The sequence below is a fragment of the Natator depressus genome, chromosome 18, assembly GCF_965152275.1.
Source record: "Natator depressus isolate rNatDep1 chromosome 18, rNatDep2.hap1, whole genome shotgun sequence".
NCBI classification, from domain to species: domain Eukaryota; kingdom Metazoa; phylum Chordata; order Testudines; family Cheloniidae; genus Natator; species Natator depressus.
This window is the reverse complement of record NC_134251.1, coordinates 12,506,498-12,523,666: the sequence shown is the minus strand read 5'-3', so window position 1 is coordinate 12,523,666 and position 17,169 is coordinate 12,506,498. Positions and strand designations below refer to the sequence as shown.

Below are 17,169 nucleotides of genomic sequence, written 5' to 3'. Positions count from 1 at the left end.
AGTAAATGGGCTTTAAATCCTGCAGGCTAATCCATGCAGATGAGGCCTCAGTCATTTTATAAGTTATCTTAAATACATTATAACATAATATACTAAATATGGAACACACTGTATATATGGCCATGAACTATAAATAAATAATATGGAAGCAATAGTGGATAAATCAGTGGCTTTTAATTATGCTATGACCAAAAAAATAACCTCAGGGCTAATAAGCAAATGCATGAAAAATAACGTCAGAGCTGAAACTGCTCACTACCGCCCCACAAGCTGTGCCCTGCGATGGAGCTCAGAGACAGGACAGACTCATTGCAGGTAGGGGTCAAGGCAGTCCCTAGGGCTGAGGCCTATCAGTTTATCGGAAAGTGACTGCTTCTGCCTGAGCTCGGGGTTGAGGTAGTTCCATCCATAGGGAAGGGGATGGATTAGCTGGGTCTGGAAACATGGCCTCCTCAGAGCAGGCGGAGCAGCCCAGCCAGGTAAACGGGGCCGGAGCCTTCTCCTCGCGCGCTGGGAGCGGGGCCGGGCTTTGTGCCCCACCCGGGGGGAGGTGTGCGCCCCCTGCTCCCCTACATAACTCCCCGGGAGGGGAGGTGTGTGCCCCCTGCACCCCCCATGGGGAGGGGCGGTGCGCCCTGCACCACTGTCTAACCCCCCCAAATGGGGAGGGGAGTGTACCTCAGCCCCCCCCCCCATGTCACCTCCTCTGGGGATGGGGGTGTGCCCCCTGTCCCCTGTGTAAACCCCCCCCATGTCACCTCCTCTGGGGATGGGGGTGTGCCCCCTGCCCCCTGTGTAAACCCCCCCCCATGTCACCTCCTCTGGGGATGGGGTTGTGCGCCCTGTCCCCTGTGTAAGCCCCCCCCATGTCACCTCCTCTGGGGATGGGGTGTGCCCGCTGCCCCCTGTGTAACCCCCCCCATGTCACCTCCTCTGGGGATGGGGGGTGCCCATTTCCCCCTGTGTAACCCCCCCCATGTCACCTCCTCTGGGAATGGGGGTGTGCCCTGCCCCCTGTGTAACCCCCCCCATGTCACCTCCTCTGGGGATGGGGGTGTGCCCTGTCCCCTGTGTAACCCCCCCCATGTCACCTCCTCTGGGGATGGGGGTGTGCTCCTTGCCCCCTGTGTAAACCCCCCCCATGTCACCTCCTCTGGGGATGGGGGTGTGCGCCCTGCCCCTTGTGTAAACCCCCCCCCCATGTAACCTCCTCTGGGGATGGGGGGTGCCCACTGCCCCCTGTGTAACACCCCCCCAGGGAGAGGGGGTGTGTGCCATGGATCCCCCTCGCCTATACTCCTCCACCCCATGGGAGTTTGCGTGTATGTGTATGCATCAAAGTCCCTCTCTTCCTTCCCCAACTTGTGCCCTTTTGCTCTCCAGGGAAGGGAGTCTGTGAGCCATGAGTTAGAAAAGTACATTGTTGCTCTTTCCAACGGGGAATGCTGAAGCTCTGTAAATGACTCCATTCCCATCATATGAAACCTTGGTCTAACTTGGTTGTGACTAGAGAGGGAGTTGCCTTATTTGGCTTCAGTGTGTTTTTTCCCCAGATTGTTTATCTGGTCTGATAGGCAGGGGGCATACATGATGCCGTTACCGCTAACCATAGACTTTCCAGAATCAGGCCTCTTAGCCCCACTCTCTAGTCTGTGCTTTAGCAGGAACTGATTTATGAGGCTCAATACGCTATAATAACAAAATGCAGTTCTGAATGGGAGAGACATTCAGGCCAGGCCCCTAGACAGTGTTTTTATTTCTGGATCTTTAGGTAAAATTTGATAAAGCTTTTGAAATAGAAAAAATACAGTTAGAGAGAGAAGAGAGATGTGATTCATTTCAGCTGGGATTTGGAATGAGTTAGTCAGTGAGGTAGTGTGTGATAATTATTGTTTTAGTTGGCAGGTGTGATAGAGAGGAAGGCTTGTGCGCCAGCTGTGTTAAGGATATCGCTGCGATGAGTACAACATAAATGCCTTGATAGACTGAGCCCTGGTCTACACGTCAAGTTTAGATCGACATAGCTACATCCCTGAGTGCCGTAGTTAAGCCGACCTGACCCTTGGTGGAGATGTGGCTAGGTCGACAGAACAATCGACCTAGCTACTGCCACTTGGGGAGGTGGATTACCTGTATGACATTCTGGGGTGCAATCCAGATCAGTGAGGGACTGTGTCACCCCTGCCTTGCAAACTTGGGTGCCTTGCAATGCTGTGCTACTGTAGCTCCCACCTGGGCCACTCACTAACAGCCTTCCAGCAAGCAGATAAAACCCTGGATGTCTGTGTATATCAGCAGCCTGCCAGTCAGTCACACTCTGGCTTCTACCAGCCTTGGTTACCACTTGCATGATGACTCCAGTACACTCCCAGTCCCTGCTTTCCCATGAGTTCTGCACTGTCCAGCCCTCTCCTTGACAATCCAGATATATTAGGTCCGTTGCCCCTCTACAGGGATCAATATACAACAGTTTGCTACCATAAATAGAGTTACCCACACAGTTCACAATGCTGGATTAGTTTTGATTAAAGAATAAAACAAGTTTACAAGGAGTTAGATTTTAAGTTAGTACAAGTATAAAGCATTAGAGTCAGAAATGGTTATGAGAGAAATAAAGATAAAATGCTTCCCATTACTAAACTTAACACACTAGACTTGGGTCCAGATAAAATTCTTACCACATGCTCCCAGCAACAGGGCTGACCAGCTTTCAGGCCAGGATCTCTCCCAAAGTCTATTGGCTGCTTCTGTTGTGTTCTTAGGTGAAAAAGAGAGAGAAGGATAGGGAGAGAGAATGTGGGTGTTTATGGCCCTCACTTTTATAGTTCAGTCACCCTTTGGAAAGCATTTTTGTGAGGAAAGGAGTACTTGTGGCACCTTAGAGACTAACAAATCTACTTGAGCATAAGCTTTTGTGAGCTACAGCTCACTTCATCCGATGCTTATGCTTATGCTCAAATAAATTTATTAGTCTCTAAGGTGCCACAAGTACTCCTTTTTGCGAATACAGACTAACACGGCTGCTACTCTGAAACCTGTCATTTTCCTGAGGGTTACCTCTAGATAAAGTTCATTCCCTCTGTGAGGGTGGAGTCAAGGAGTCTGGTGGTGAAAAAGATTCCATGCTGTTGATTGCTAAGATGCAAATCTGTTTGTTCTAGCCCCCATTGCTTGCCAAAGAATGGCCACTTGATAGGTGATTGCCCATGAGATTTGATGACACCTGGCTAGGGGCATTAGCTTGTCCTTTGTCTTTGAGAAACAGGTTTTCCCACTCCCCAGACTTGTCTGGTAAACACACTTCAGTCATGATTTCAGCTTATGTTCATAACTTTACATATAATGTTGCTACATACTTTCATCATGATATTATTGATCAGTGCGTTATTAGTTTTCAAACGATATCTCACAAGGCATATTTTGTACAAAGATTTTTACAATAGCATGAAGGGTGTGGAAAAACCTCTTCAGCTGATGTAGGAAGCGTCTACACTATGGCAGTACTGTGGCATAGTTGCAGTACTGCGCCTGTGCCACTGTAGCACCGACATGCCCTGAGTGCGAAGGGAGGTAGGGACACACAAGGCCAGTGAGGTTGGCTGGAGCAAGCTCTAGGAGGGTATTAAAGGCTACGAGGACAATTTTAAACTGGATCCTGGAGCAAATGTGGGAAGCCTGAGAGGAGATGGAGGATGTAGCTGCTCTGTATATGTGCAGTTTTGCACATGGTGGTACTTGGGAAGGCGATAGAGGAGAGAGCTGAAGTATAATGAAGAGGGGAAGGGAGGTATGAAGGCCTGGGTGAGGTTTCAGCAGCAGGGAGGAATGTGATGAAGTTAATATTTGCCTCCAGGAGAGTTCATGGTCTCCTAGGCCTTGTCCACATACAAACTTGGACTTGTTTAACTAAATCAATGCAAACCCCTAGATGAACACTCTTATTTTGGTTTGAGAGTGGCTATTTTGGATTAGTTTAAATTGGTTGGAAACAGGTTTAAACTAAACTTTTAAGTTGCTAGTAATGAATAAATCAAAAGCGAGAAATTGCAGAAAATTGATACGGGAAACAAAGGGACACAAGGATAAATCTTTGGCCAGCAGAGTTAAGGACAATAAGAAGGAATTTTTAAGTATTGGGAACAAAAAAGAATCCTAACAATAGTACTGGTCCATTACTGAATGGAAATACTAGAGTGATCAATAATAACGAAGAAAATGCAGAAATGTTCAATAAATATTTCTGTTCTACATTTGGGAAAGAAACAGACGATGAAGTCATATCATATGATAACACTTTTTCCATTCCACTGGTCTCTTAGGAGGATGTTAAACAGCAGCTACTAAAGTTATACATTTTTAAACCAGCAGGTCCGGATAACTTGCATGAAAGAGTTTTAAAAGGCTATCTGAGGAGCTCACTGGACTGTTAATGTTGATTTTCTTGGAACATGAGGAAAGTTCCAGAAGACTGGAAGAAAGCAAGTGTTGTGCCCGTATTTAAAAGGGGTAAACAGAATGACCTGGGTAATTATAGATCTGTCAGTCTGACATTGATTCCAGGCAAGATAATGGAGCAGCTGATATAGGATTAGATTAATAAAGAATTAAAGGAGTGTAACATAATTAATGCCAATCAACATGAGTTCATGGAAAATGGATCCTATCAAACTAACTTAATATGTTTCTGGATGAGATTACCAGTTTGTTGATAAAGATAATAGTATTGATGTAATATACTTAGACTTCTGTAAGGCAGTCGACTTGGTACCGCATGACATTTTGATTAAAAAAACGAGAATGTTACAAAATTAACATGGCACACTTTACGTGGATTAAAAGCTGGCTAACTGATAGGTGTCAACATGTAATTGCAAATGGGGAATCGTCAAACAGGTGTTTCTAGTGGGGTCCTGCAGGGCTTGGTTCTTGGCCCTATACTGTTTTTAATAATGACCTCAAAGAAAACATTAAATCATCACTGATAAAGTTTGCAGATGGGACAAAAACTGGGGGTGTGGTAAGTAATGAAGACTGGTCAATGATTAAGAGCAATGTGGATCAACTGATAAGCTAGACTCAAGCAAACAATATGCCTTTTTATATGGCTAAATGTAGGAACAAAGAATGTGGGGCATTACTTACATGATGGGGTACTCTATCTTGGGAGGTAGTGACTCTGAAAAAGATTTGGGGGTCATGGCGAATAATCAACTGAACATGGGCTCCCAGGGCATCCCTGTGGTCTATAGGGCTAATGCAGTCCTTGGATGAATAAACAGGGGAATCTCAAGTAGGAGTAGAGAGGCTATTTTACTTCTATATTTGCACTGGTGCAATTGCTACCGGAATACCGCGTCCAGTTCTGGTGTCCCTAATTCAGGAAGGATGTTGATAAATTGTAGAGTTCGGAGAAGAGCCATGAGAATGATGAAAGGATTAGAAAACATGCTTATAATGATAGACTCAAGAAACTCAATCTGTTTATCTTAACAGAGAGAATATTAAGGAGTGACTTGATTACAGCCTATATCTACGTGGGGAACAAATATTTAATAACTGGCTCTTCAATCTAGCAGAGAAAGGTATAACACGATCCAATGGGTGGAAGTTGAAGCTACACAAATTCAGACTGAAAATAAGGTGCAAATTTTTACAAGTGAGGGTAATTAACCATTGGAACAGCTTACCAAGGCTTGTGGTGGATTTTCCATCGCTGATAATTTTTAAACCAAGATGAGATGTTTTTCTAAAAGATCTGTTCTAGGGATTATTTTGAGGAAATTCTCTGGTCTGTGCTCTATAGGAGGTCAGACTAGATGATTGCAATGGTCTCGCCTGGCCTTACAATCTACGAATCCATAAAAATGCAAGTAAGGCTGTTCATGCAGAGCTTTGCACTGGTTTAGATACATTATTTTAAACCCAAATCTTTGCTTGAACCAGTGCAGATCTCCCCGTGGACCCAGCCCTAAGGTGATGCTAGCATCTGATGAAGTGGGTTCCAGCCCACAAAAGCTTATGCCCAAATAAATTTGTTAGTCTCTAAGGTACCACAAGGACTCCTCATTGTTTTTGCTAGCGGTTTAGGGTCAGGTTTGCTGGACTTTCGGCTTTTCACTGGCCAACCATCCTTGGTGGTACTTTTTGGCACAGGCATTATGTGCCATTCTCACTCACCTGGGTGAACATCTCAGCAGGATGAAAATTTGGGAAAGCAGGATGAAAATTGGGGAAAGATTGGAACTGACGTGTGGGTCATCTGGGAAATCTTCCCCGGGCTATTAGCTTTAAGCATTCTAGAAAGAGTCTGATAAACTGTAGTGCCACCTGGAAAGTCTGGTTGCCCAAGAAGTAGTCAGGGTTCTCGTGAATTGCCTGGAGGGACAAGGAAGTTATGTACACTGTCATCTTCACCCATCCCCCTGTTGAGACCTTTTATTACAGTTACCGAGAGCTGCAGTGCCCCAAAAGGAGGTTTAATATTTGAAAATGGAAACTCCTCTCTTTCTTGTATGTCTAGTAAATGTGATCTAGTGTTTGGCTCATAAGAGCCTCCTGGGTTTTAATCCCAGCTCTGACACTGACTTCTCTGTGACCTTGGGCAAGACATGTCACCTCTCCCTGTCTTGGTTTCCCAATGTGAAAAATGGAGATGCTAATAGTTAACAAGTTCATAGGGTGTCAGCGTTTGTAAAGAGCTAAATGGTGTTATTACTCTGTCCGCTTTCTCTCTGTCAAGAAGTGTTTGAGATAGGACAGAATATTCCTTTCGCTGGCACATGCTGCTGAAGAGTAATTGTTCCACATTAGGGCAATTATTGTCTGTTTAATTGCATTGGGGAGGAGGGAAATTGCTTCTCTGGATGGGCTGGAATAACAATGTTTTGCTGCCTGAAGTCTGTGGGGGTGGAAGGGGCTGGCTAACCCCTTTCTTGCTGGACTCAACTGCAGCCTGTGTGGAAGTGCTGGTTTCCAGGCAGTCGCACTCCCTAGGGATGTTATCACTCCAGGAGTGATCCAGCTGATACATAGGGCAGCTCTGGAGGTGTGTATTGCCCCAGGTGTGTGAGGCAGCACTCAATGTGTGGTTAAAGAGCAGCTGCTGATCTGTGGTAGTTTTAAAAGGATATTCTACTTTGGAATAATCCTGCTTGCTTGTGATATTTTCTCCCCTTCCCTGCTCACTACTCTGTGCACCCGAGTGGAAATTAATTAGGATCATTGTTGTTTTCCACATCCATCAGCTTTGGCTGCTGTCTTCCCCACCTGGAGTCCTCTCCCTCTGTCTGTGACATTGTTAACATTTCCACTGCAGTGAGTTGAGTCCTCAGGCAAGGCTTGATCCTGTGAGATGCCAAGTGCCCTCCCCATCCATTGATCTCAATGGGATTTGAAAGCACCCAGTGACTTGTAGTACTGGGTGGAAGAAACACAGAATGAAGTCTCCAAGAAAGCAATAGACAGCAGGGGTGGCTGGACTCTTAAGGGAGACATTGTTGAGCTAAAAAAAGTCGTAACAGATGTCTTTACCAATATGACTAATGCAGAGTCCAATCCAACTTTCATTGAAGTCAGTGGGAATTTTAAATTGAAGCTGAAAGAACTAAAAAATGAATTGACTTTTTCCCCACTGATGCTGTTTGTTTGTTTGCACATAGTTCAGCATGAGGGTGTTGAGTATTATCACCACCCTGTGTGGTCTGTTAATACTGAGGCCATGGCTACACTGGAAACTTCAAAGCGCTGTCGCGGGAGTGCTCCCGCAGCAGCATGCGAGTGTGGTCACATGTGAGCGCTGGGAGACAGCTCTCCGAGTGCTCCTGGTAATCCGCCTCCATGAGGGGATTAGCGCCGAGTGCTGGGAGCCTGTCTACACTAGCGCTTTAAAGCGCTCAGACTTGCTGTGCTCAGGGGGGTGATTTTTCACACCTCTGAGCCAGCAAGTTAGAGCGCTATAAAATGTACGTGTAGACAAGCCCTTAGTACACAGCATGATTCCTGTTAAAATTCTAAAAAGGCCATAAATGTTTCTATTGGGGTTTGTAAAAGATTTATTTTTTGTTTATTAAATATACTTTTGGTGCCCTCTTAGACTCATGGACGGTGACAGTGCCTCCTTTAATAAATCAAATAACAACAAAGATCCTTCTTTTCTGTGAATGTCCCTAATAATAAAATCAGGGGAAGAGTAGAGAGACAGTGCAAAGAGATGAGCAGGACTGTTTTTAAAAATCAGTTTTCCAGTTTTCCTTTGGGCATCAGCTTTTCTGTTAACTCTAAACTCTATGGCAATAGACTTGATGACTCAATTCAGCAAGCCACCAGCCCTGGCCTCTGATTTTTCTAACAAACACTGAATCCCTATACCACTGGAAAACCTAAAATTTCTTTTAAAACATTTGGCAATGATGCTGTTGTTTAGATAACAATGTTCTAAATTTCCAAGCCACTTGGTTTGGGATACAAATGACACCTAATTGGCTGTATAATCACACACACAAGCTGAGACTCTTGTCACCCAGAAGTTAGCATGTAGTATGTCTGTGTGAGTGAGAAAAGGATTAAAACTATGGAGCTGCTGTCTGAGTGGGTGTGGCATTCCCCTAGGGTACAATCTGGACCACTGAACAGCTGTGTCTCCTTAATTCTCTAACATGGGGTGCCTTTTACACTGCTATGCTGTCAGAACTTCTTCACCTGGCCTGCTCAGACAGCCTTCAGCAAGCAAATTCACTCCCAACTAAATACAGTAACTCCTCACTTAAAGTCATCCCGGTTAATGTTGTTTCGTTGTTACGTTGCTGATCAATTAGGGAACATGCTCGTTTAAAGTTGTGCAATGCTCCACTCTTACATTGTTTGGCTGCCTGCTTTCTCCACAGCTGGCAGCCTCCCTATGCTGCCCCCACTCCAGTGCCTCCCGTCTGCCAGCAGACCCCGTGGATCAGTGCCTTCCCCCGCCTCCCCCCCCGCCTCCTGCCCGTGGCAATCAGCTGGCTTGCGGCATTTAGAAGGGAGGGGAGGGAGGGGGAGCCTGCATGCCAAGTCCTCGCTCCTGCCTCCAAAACGCCGCAAGCCAGCTGATTGTCATGGGCAGGAGGTGGGGGGGAGGGCGGAGGAGCAAGGACTTGGTGTGCAGGCTCTGCCTCCCTCCCCTGCCTCCCGAACGCTGCAAGCCAGCTGATTGCTGAGGGAGGGGGGAGGAGCAAGGACTCAGCGCGCCTCCCCCCTCCCTCCCCTGCCTCTTGCCCGCGGCAATCAGCTGGCTTGCGGCGTTTAGGAGGGAGGGGGAGTCTGCGTGCCAAGTCCTCGCTCCTCCCTCCTGCCTCCAAAACGCCACAAGCCAGCTGATTGCCGTGGGCAGGAGGCGGGGGGGGGAGGGGGGGCGCCGAGTCTTTTTGTCTGGCCAAAAAAAAATTTCCCTGGAACCTAACCCCCCCCATTTACATTCATTCTTATGGGGAAATTGGATTCGCTTAACATCGTTTCACTTAAAGTCACATTTTTCAGGAACATAACTGCAACGTTAAGTGAGGAGTTACTGTACATGAGCATTGTGACCAGTCACTCATGAATTACATACAGGGGGATACCTGCAAATTCTTAGTCCCAGCCTTGTCTCCCCCCCACACCCACCAAAATGTGTGTCTTCTACTGTGCAGCACACTACTGAACAATGCAAAGGAACAAGCTCATAGAAGCAAACAAGCTCATAGAAAGTTTGTCATTTCATCAAAGGAAAATGATATATGCACCAGTCTTGGTTATCCCAAATGGAGCTTCCCACACACTTTAATCCAAACGTGCTGGTTAAGATAAAAGAATTAGATAACTTTATTAACTACAGAAATATTTTAAGTGATTATAAGTGATAATGCATAAAAGTCAAGATTGTTTACAAAAGAAATAAAAGAGTAATAGGCAAGCTAATACATGACTTAACAAGCTAAGTGAATGTAGAAGCAAAGGGTTTGCGTCAGCATACACTGTTGTACATTTCACAGGCTGGGTCTCCTTCCAGCCTGGGACCACTCCCCACTTAGTTCAGTTCTTTGAGAGTCATTGATGTAATGAGCATAGAGGTGGGAGGAGGAGGAGAGGTAAAATCAAGTCGTTCTCTCCCCGCCCCACTTTATAACTCAATTTCTTGTGCTAGAAACATCCTTGCTGAATCACAGTGACCTGTAGTCTGTTGTGGATGTGATGTTTGAAACATTCCTGTGATGCAATGTAAATTTCTTATTCACACCTTCCCATTGGTGGAGAATAGCTGCTTAAGTAAGCGATAACCCTCTTGACTTCGTTGATAACTGTCTGGGGGTGCCAGTGTGTCTTTGTCTCTGGAAAATCTGGTTTGTGCCTGCTTGTCTTAAGCTTGGAGCATGTTATAACAAAGATACCTGGTAGAATCTAATATGTTCTCATACAATGTTGATACACACATTTTACCAAGACGATAATATTCAGCAGATTATGAGTCTTCAATTAATATCTCCCAAGGCACACTTTATACAAAATTTATCATAGTCTAATAAAAGTGGTGACCATAATAGTATAGACCATCACATGGGACTTGGTACTAATATGGTTGCTGCATCCACTAGGGTAGGATAACCCATAAGCACAATGCTTGCAGTGTACAAGGTTTTTCTTTTCTGCAGTATAATGCCACAGAGCAGAGTGGGCTAAGACAGGCGGAATCTAATTTTAATGTCAGAGACAGAAACAGGAGAGATGGTGATGTAGATGGAAGGCACTGGTGATCTACGCCTTTCATACTTACCAATGCAATACCTATGATTAAGCGTGGAGATAAAGGAGACCACCAGGACCTAAAGATTAAAATGTTACATGTGTGGCTAAAAACACTTTTAAAGCCACATTAATCTGATCTGGGGTGGTCCCAGTGCCCAGCTGTTTTTTGTTTTGTTTTGGGGGAGGAGGTGAGCAAAGCAAATGTAGTGCTTTTACGGCTGCAGAGTCTTAATTCCTCTAATTGTTTCAGGGGCAATATCAAGGCAAGCTTACCCCAAATCTGCCAATGTCTCTTGCCTGTTTATCTTCTGGCCTTTCTGCTGAGGCTGCAACAAGGGACGGGGTGTTTTGTAATGTAGATACCTGAGCTCTACATCCAGCCACATCACATGGCAGTAATATATTGTCTCAGCCAGTGAACTGGAGGAGAAATGCTCCATGTCATATGAGACTAGCTCCTTAAACTTTGAATTGTCCCTTGAGTTTCTTGTGTTTGAAAGCTTTGCTGCAAGGGAAATGCACCATCACCATCTCCATCTCCATTAAAAACAATAGTAAACATGGCTGATACAATCAAAATACCATAAATAACTTGTAAGTCAGATGCATATGGTCAGTCTGTTTAAAGGCAGCTCTCAGAGTGCTTCAGTATTTGTCCTATGAGTATTCAGAATTCAAATTCCTATTGATAAGTGTAATGTATGGTTTCCCATAGTAACTTGCGCTTTCTATGGAGGAGTTAATCATCCAGCATCAGACAACGTCCAGGAATAACCAAATGTTCCACATGTGCTGAGTGAGTTTATAGCAAATATTGGTTAGACTCCAGAAGAAAGTGCATATGGGCATATTCAGGGCACTAGTGGAATGTCCTACAGTTGTACAATCTGCAGTAGTTAAGTCAGGGAAGTAGGTTCTTTTCTGTGTTTTGCTACTGACTTGCTCTGTGATCTTAGGCAAATCGCTTAGCCTCTTGTTGCCTCAGTTTCCATATCTGCAAAATAGGAATAACTAAACCTCACATTAGGTGTGTGAGGCTTAATTAGTACTCGCAAAATTGCTTTGAATTCCTTGGAAAGAGCTACAGAAAGGCCAGACATACTTATTCTGAATAACCAGTTTTTGTAAGCAGAAGATCTGTGGAGTAGTGGAGGAGTAATGCTCCACAAATGGCTCCATAGCCACATGTAGCTTTTAGGGTTTCATCAAGGGTTTTTCAGTGTGCCTTTTGCTCTGCCTGTTCTCAGAAATTCTGATCCAAACCCCATTGAAGTCAATGGGAGTCTTTCCATTGACTTCAGTGGGCTTTCAGTCAGCACCAGAGACAGCATAAGTGTTAACCACAAGAGGGCTCCCAAAATGGCGCCTAAGTACATTAGGTGTTGGAGTGAGAGCATGGGGAGAAGAGGTACCAGTGTGTCAAAGTAAGTCCTGGAGGATCTTGTGGCCTTGGTGCTGTGGCATTGTGTCAATATGTGGTGAGATGGCCTCAGGACTCTATGCCCTAGTTATTTTGTAGTTTATAGACTCCCTTTGACTAAGTAGCTCACCAGCTGTGCAAGGTTGTGTTCCGCTGTCATAGGATCTGTCTGCTCTAATGTAGGCTTTTGTTAATGTGTAGTCCCTCAGGATTGTAGAAGGGAGACCTATATCACACACAGACTCCTACTGTTCTTCACCAGGATTTGAAAGGCGCACCAGATACCTATTAGCCAGAGGACAAAAGGAAAGATTTTGGGGAGGGCCACAAGCTACATCTGGCAACACCTCCATTATTTTTTTCTGGTGCTTTCCCAAGCATCAACATGGTAAACCTGACCTGATTCTTGTAAGTTTCACGCTTAACCCTTGGGTTCCAAAGAACAGCAGAAAAACAGTCTAATGTTGTGTCCGTTCACTCAGCTTTCCCAAGCATCAGAAATGAGCAGCTGCAGAGGCACTGGAGCTGACTTACTGCAGACTTGAGCAGTCACGATTATGTAAGTTACACTTCATGTTTGGTAGGTTTTCTCTGCAATCATAAGGGCCATAAACTTAATTTAAAAAAAAAATCAAAAGCTTAAAATCTGCAGAAATTGGCTGCTTATATCCTCAAACTCACTAGAGAGAACTTCACACTCACTGGTAGTAAATAGGTAAATGAATGTTTCAATGTCCATCCTCCAGATGATGCACAGTGGGAGCTTGCAACATTGTTTCTAGATTTGGAAGAGTGAAATCGTAGCTGTCCAAACTGTTGGGAATTGCGTTAGAGGTTGGATTTGGTGCTGTGTGCTTAGCAACGCAGAAATTCTAGTTTGCCACCTGCTAAAGGTGGGGGAGACTGCAGGGTTATCAGTTTCATCTCTCAGAAGGGGTGATGCTGACAGAGGGTGAACCTGGTTTTTTTCCAGCATCGTTCTCTGCAGATTGTTCATAACTGCTGTTAACTGAACTCTGCTTAGCTCCCCAGACCAGATAACCACAAGGCCACTCCCAAGGCTCCTAGAGTGACAAAAATGAGCAGGTAGGACTCAGGATCCTTACACCTGAGCTCCCATCTTAAACATTCGACCAAATTCCCACAATGTCCTGAAGAAAGGTGGTCCCACCACACTTTGATATTCTACTCTGTGGGTTCCCTTTCCTGAAAGCCTCCTCCTGATCTTAACCCTTTGGACACCAGCTTTTTCCAGAAAACCAGCCAGACTACGGAGTATTTACTATGAGGTATGCAGCTCTCCGCAGTCTTCAAGGGGTTAACTTAGCCCTGATCTCTAAATAAACCACACCAACTGTATTTTTGTTTTAATCTCTAGATTTTCCCCACTTTTTTGGAGGCGAGACTTTAAGCTCACTTGGTGGTTTGCCCTGACCCTGCTATAAAATCTCAAAAGCAGGGGTGCATACACAAGAGAGGGTGAATGTGAGGCCAGTAGAAGAGCTTGTAGCTGGGGAGATAGTGTCCCTCTTAGTAGCTTGGAGATGGGGTCATGCACTTTAGCACTTGGACACCCTTGTCTTGGTGCCATGTAATACTGTCTCCTGCACTCAAATAGAAGGGTAATGGGGCCTGCAATATGGGGACCTAGAGGATATATCTGAGTCCTGGTACTGCTGCAAGTATGACCAAGAACAATGAGGTTGCTGTGAAGTGAATTATTGGCACCCTCTTGTGGTAAATGCTTGTTCCTAACATGCAGTGCCTTATTTTTTAACATGGGAAACACCTGAGATGCTTACTTAGTAGGTGTGATATGTTGTATAAGAGTGAATCAGACAGAATGGGGGAGAAGGTCTCTGAGGCCTGGTCTACACTACATGGTTAGGTTGACATAAGCTGCCTTGTGTCGATCTAGCTTTGGAAGTGTATTCAGTTAAATTACGCTCTCACCGACGTAAGTGTCTCTCTGCGCCGATTTAGTAACACCACCTCCCCGAGCAGCATAGAGTCACTGGTGATATAATTGGGTCAACGCAGTATCAGTGCACACAACTGTTCCTGGCTTTCAGGAGCAAATCCCACAATGCCCCACCCTGACAGTTCAATCTATACAAGCGCACCTGATGAGGGCGCACACCGCTGACGCAAGGAGTCAAGTGTGCACACACAAGCGGTGTGGTGGCTGTATGCCAACATAAGTTAGGTCGACATAACTTTGTAGTGTAGATATGGGCTGAGACTTTGTGGTGTTACTTGATGGTATAAGCTGAGGGTCTTGCATGCACACAAAACTCCAGCTTGTGCTAGGGAAAGGGGCCTCTGTGCTCTAAACTTGCCTCTGTGTTTTGTGCTGGTGAAACATGGGTCCTTGATAAAGTTATTTCTGCTTTTGGACTGTGAGGCAGTCAACAAGGTTAAAGTATGATCTGAGCCTGAAAGCTAGAATCTCCTGAGTTCTAAGTTCAGCTTAACCATTGCTTCAGGTCACATAGCAGTCAACTCTCTTCACCTCTCTGTGTTTCTGTTTCCACATCTGTAACACAAGAGTGACAATTCTAAGCTCACTGGGGAGTCATGAACTTGACTATATTTCTAAGGTGCTTGTTACCTTGGTATCTTGGTTAAGTGTAAAGCTCTTTGGAAATAGAAACTCCCATGCAAGTGTTAAATATCATTCATAAATTCAGCCCCATATTGATAAATGGGATGTGGAATAGATAGTGTTTGGTTTTTGGAACTTAATGATTAAATTTCCTAATGTTTTTTCACTGCTTAAAAAAAAATCCATCTCCCTTTTCCTATGTGGCTAGTCAAAGTCACAAAGTTGCTGTGAGGTCTAATTAATTAACATGAATTTGGTTTGAAATCCTTGGATGAATGATGCTAAAGAAATGCAAAACATTGTTCTATTCCAGAGATGGGATATGCCAAACTTCAGACTGAATTCAGTCTTTCTACACAGGATAATAAAACACTGGACCAGAGAGATGTACCTTTGAACTCAATTTAATAACAATACTTTGGACTTCTATAGCAACTTCCCCCCCCCCCTCATGGAACTAAAAGCACTTTGCAAACATTAAGCCCTGGGAGGAGGGTGAAATGTTATCTTCAGTTTACACGTGGAAAAACTGAGGCACACACAGAAAGGGGAAATGGCCTGCCCAGGATCACACAGTGAGTCCAGTGGTGCAGCTAGGAATTTAGGCATACTGATTTCCAGTCTCAAGTTCTGTCCACTAGGTTACCTTGCTATTGAATTCTGAAGTGTAATTATCAGGTATGTTTCTTTCAAAATGGCACGACTGATCTGTCTGTCAGTGATTTCTTTGACTCATGGTAACTAATGACTCCTCAGAGGTGCTGAGTGCTTGCAGCTTCCATTGGATTAAATGGAAGTTGCAGGAGCTTAGCATCTCTGATGTCCAGGCCTTTTGGGTCACATGTGATCTTTGGTTCATGACAGAGCTGCCATTCATGTCAATGGCTGTGAGTGCCTGATCCTGGTCGGGTGCTGTGGGGCCTTAACATACAAGCATTTTTAGATGTGTCCATCAGGTGGCACTGTAACATCACTCTTCTTTTCCCTCTTCTTTGCAGACTGGCTCTTCTCCTGGAACTGAGAATGTCGTGTCTCGGGAGCCACTGGTGAGTTCATCGAGATGCAGAATATAATTTCCTTTCAAAGTATTAAACTGAGTTTTACAAATTGTTCCCTTAGTTGAACCATTTTAGATGAGTACTTTCTCTCTTCTTAGGCGCATGTGTTGTGCTGAGAAAAAAAGTCTAAACCATCCCATGCTGCCAGGCTGGTGACCTCTGAATTATGACCTTTGCCCATCACCTCCTGCTTTTTCAGTGGTTAGTTGTGGGTCAGTCAGTCCTCTTTGCTTATCTGAGCCTGGGCTGTCTTAAATGTGCATAGTGTGTATTAGTGAGGAGTCTGAACCCATTGAAGAAAAACCTCTGAGACATGATTTGAGCTTGGGTCCTGAAGGTTACTGTCCAATAAAACAAACCTCCCTGTTCAGAAACCTCATCCCAAGTTGACTGTATGCTCAAATAAGCCAGGAGTGAACTCAGAAGTTGCTGGCAGCAGGTATTGCATGTGATCCAATGTTTTGACTTGTACTGTTTTGGAAAGGGCTCTGGGATTTGTGTGTGTGATGATAACCATGAGAAACTTCATCTTCTTACAGTGCTGTGGGTTGGGAATTGAGCCACCATTTTTCTATCCTGGGCTGCAATAACTTCATATTACCATCTCCTGGTTTCTCGCCTTGGCCCTCTAGCCCAATCAAAACACTGCTAAAATAATTGTCCCCTCTGCTGCTCTAAACAACACATCACTCCTCTCTTTAAGTCTCTTCAGTAGCTTACCCTCGGTGCTGTTTTCAGTGGGAGTTCTGGGTGCATGAGGAATGTGGGACCAGGCTCTCTGTCTGTAACGGTAAGCCCCAACTGCTTTCTGTAAGGGCCCTGCATTGGTAACATTAAAACCTCTAGTGTCTTGGATTCTTTGGCTGGAGCATCCAGGAGTTGTTTTTTAAAGGAAGGAAGCATTTCTTTAGAGACGGTGAGTTAGAAAGTGGGGCTAAAGACACATCTTATAGAAGGGATGCTGCTCATGGACTGGTAAATTTGGAAATCTGAGCACACAAGCCTTGTAATGAACATTCCTCTTGCCTCATACCACTGTGAGCATGTCCTAATTGGTTGAAGCTCCCTGTGCCAAGATTTGCCCTCTCTGTTGTTTCTTGCTGATGTCCTGTTCTTTGAGAGTGTATTTTTCCAGGAAGCCCAGAGCAGGCTGCAAATCCTCACAGCTGGCACTGGTCTAGAAGTCGCTCTCTCTCCAGGCCAACTCTAACATTATCTTCTATTTAATTAATATATTTTCTCCTCTTTATACAGAACTATATAAGTGTTCAGAGGAAAGAAAACAGCTATATATGTTTCAGAGTAACAGCCGTGTTAGTCTGTATTCGCAA

The 17,169-nt window shown here is 44.8% G+C and overlaps 1 protein-coding gene across 1 annotated transcript in view; it reads left to right on the top strand.

The window, feature by feature from the left end:
- The first annotated feature begins 413 nt into the window (after positions 1-413).
- The window catches only part of PEX14 (peroxisomal biogenesis factor 14), a 101,284-nt gene continuing 84,528 nt past the window's right edge, over positions 414-17,169 (top strand). Inside the window, exons 1-2 of the mRNA XM_074934037.1 lie at positions 414-479; positions 15,779-15,826. Of these exons, the coding sequence (XP_074790138.1) occupies positions 444-479; positions 15,779-15,826 (84 nt within the window). The 5' untranslated portion in view covers positions 414-443. The remainder of the gene's footprint in view (positions 480-15,778; positions 15,827-17,169) is intronic.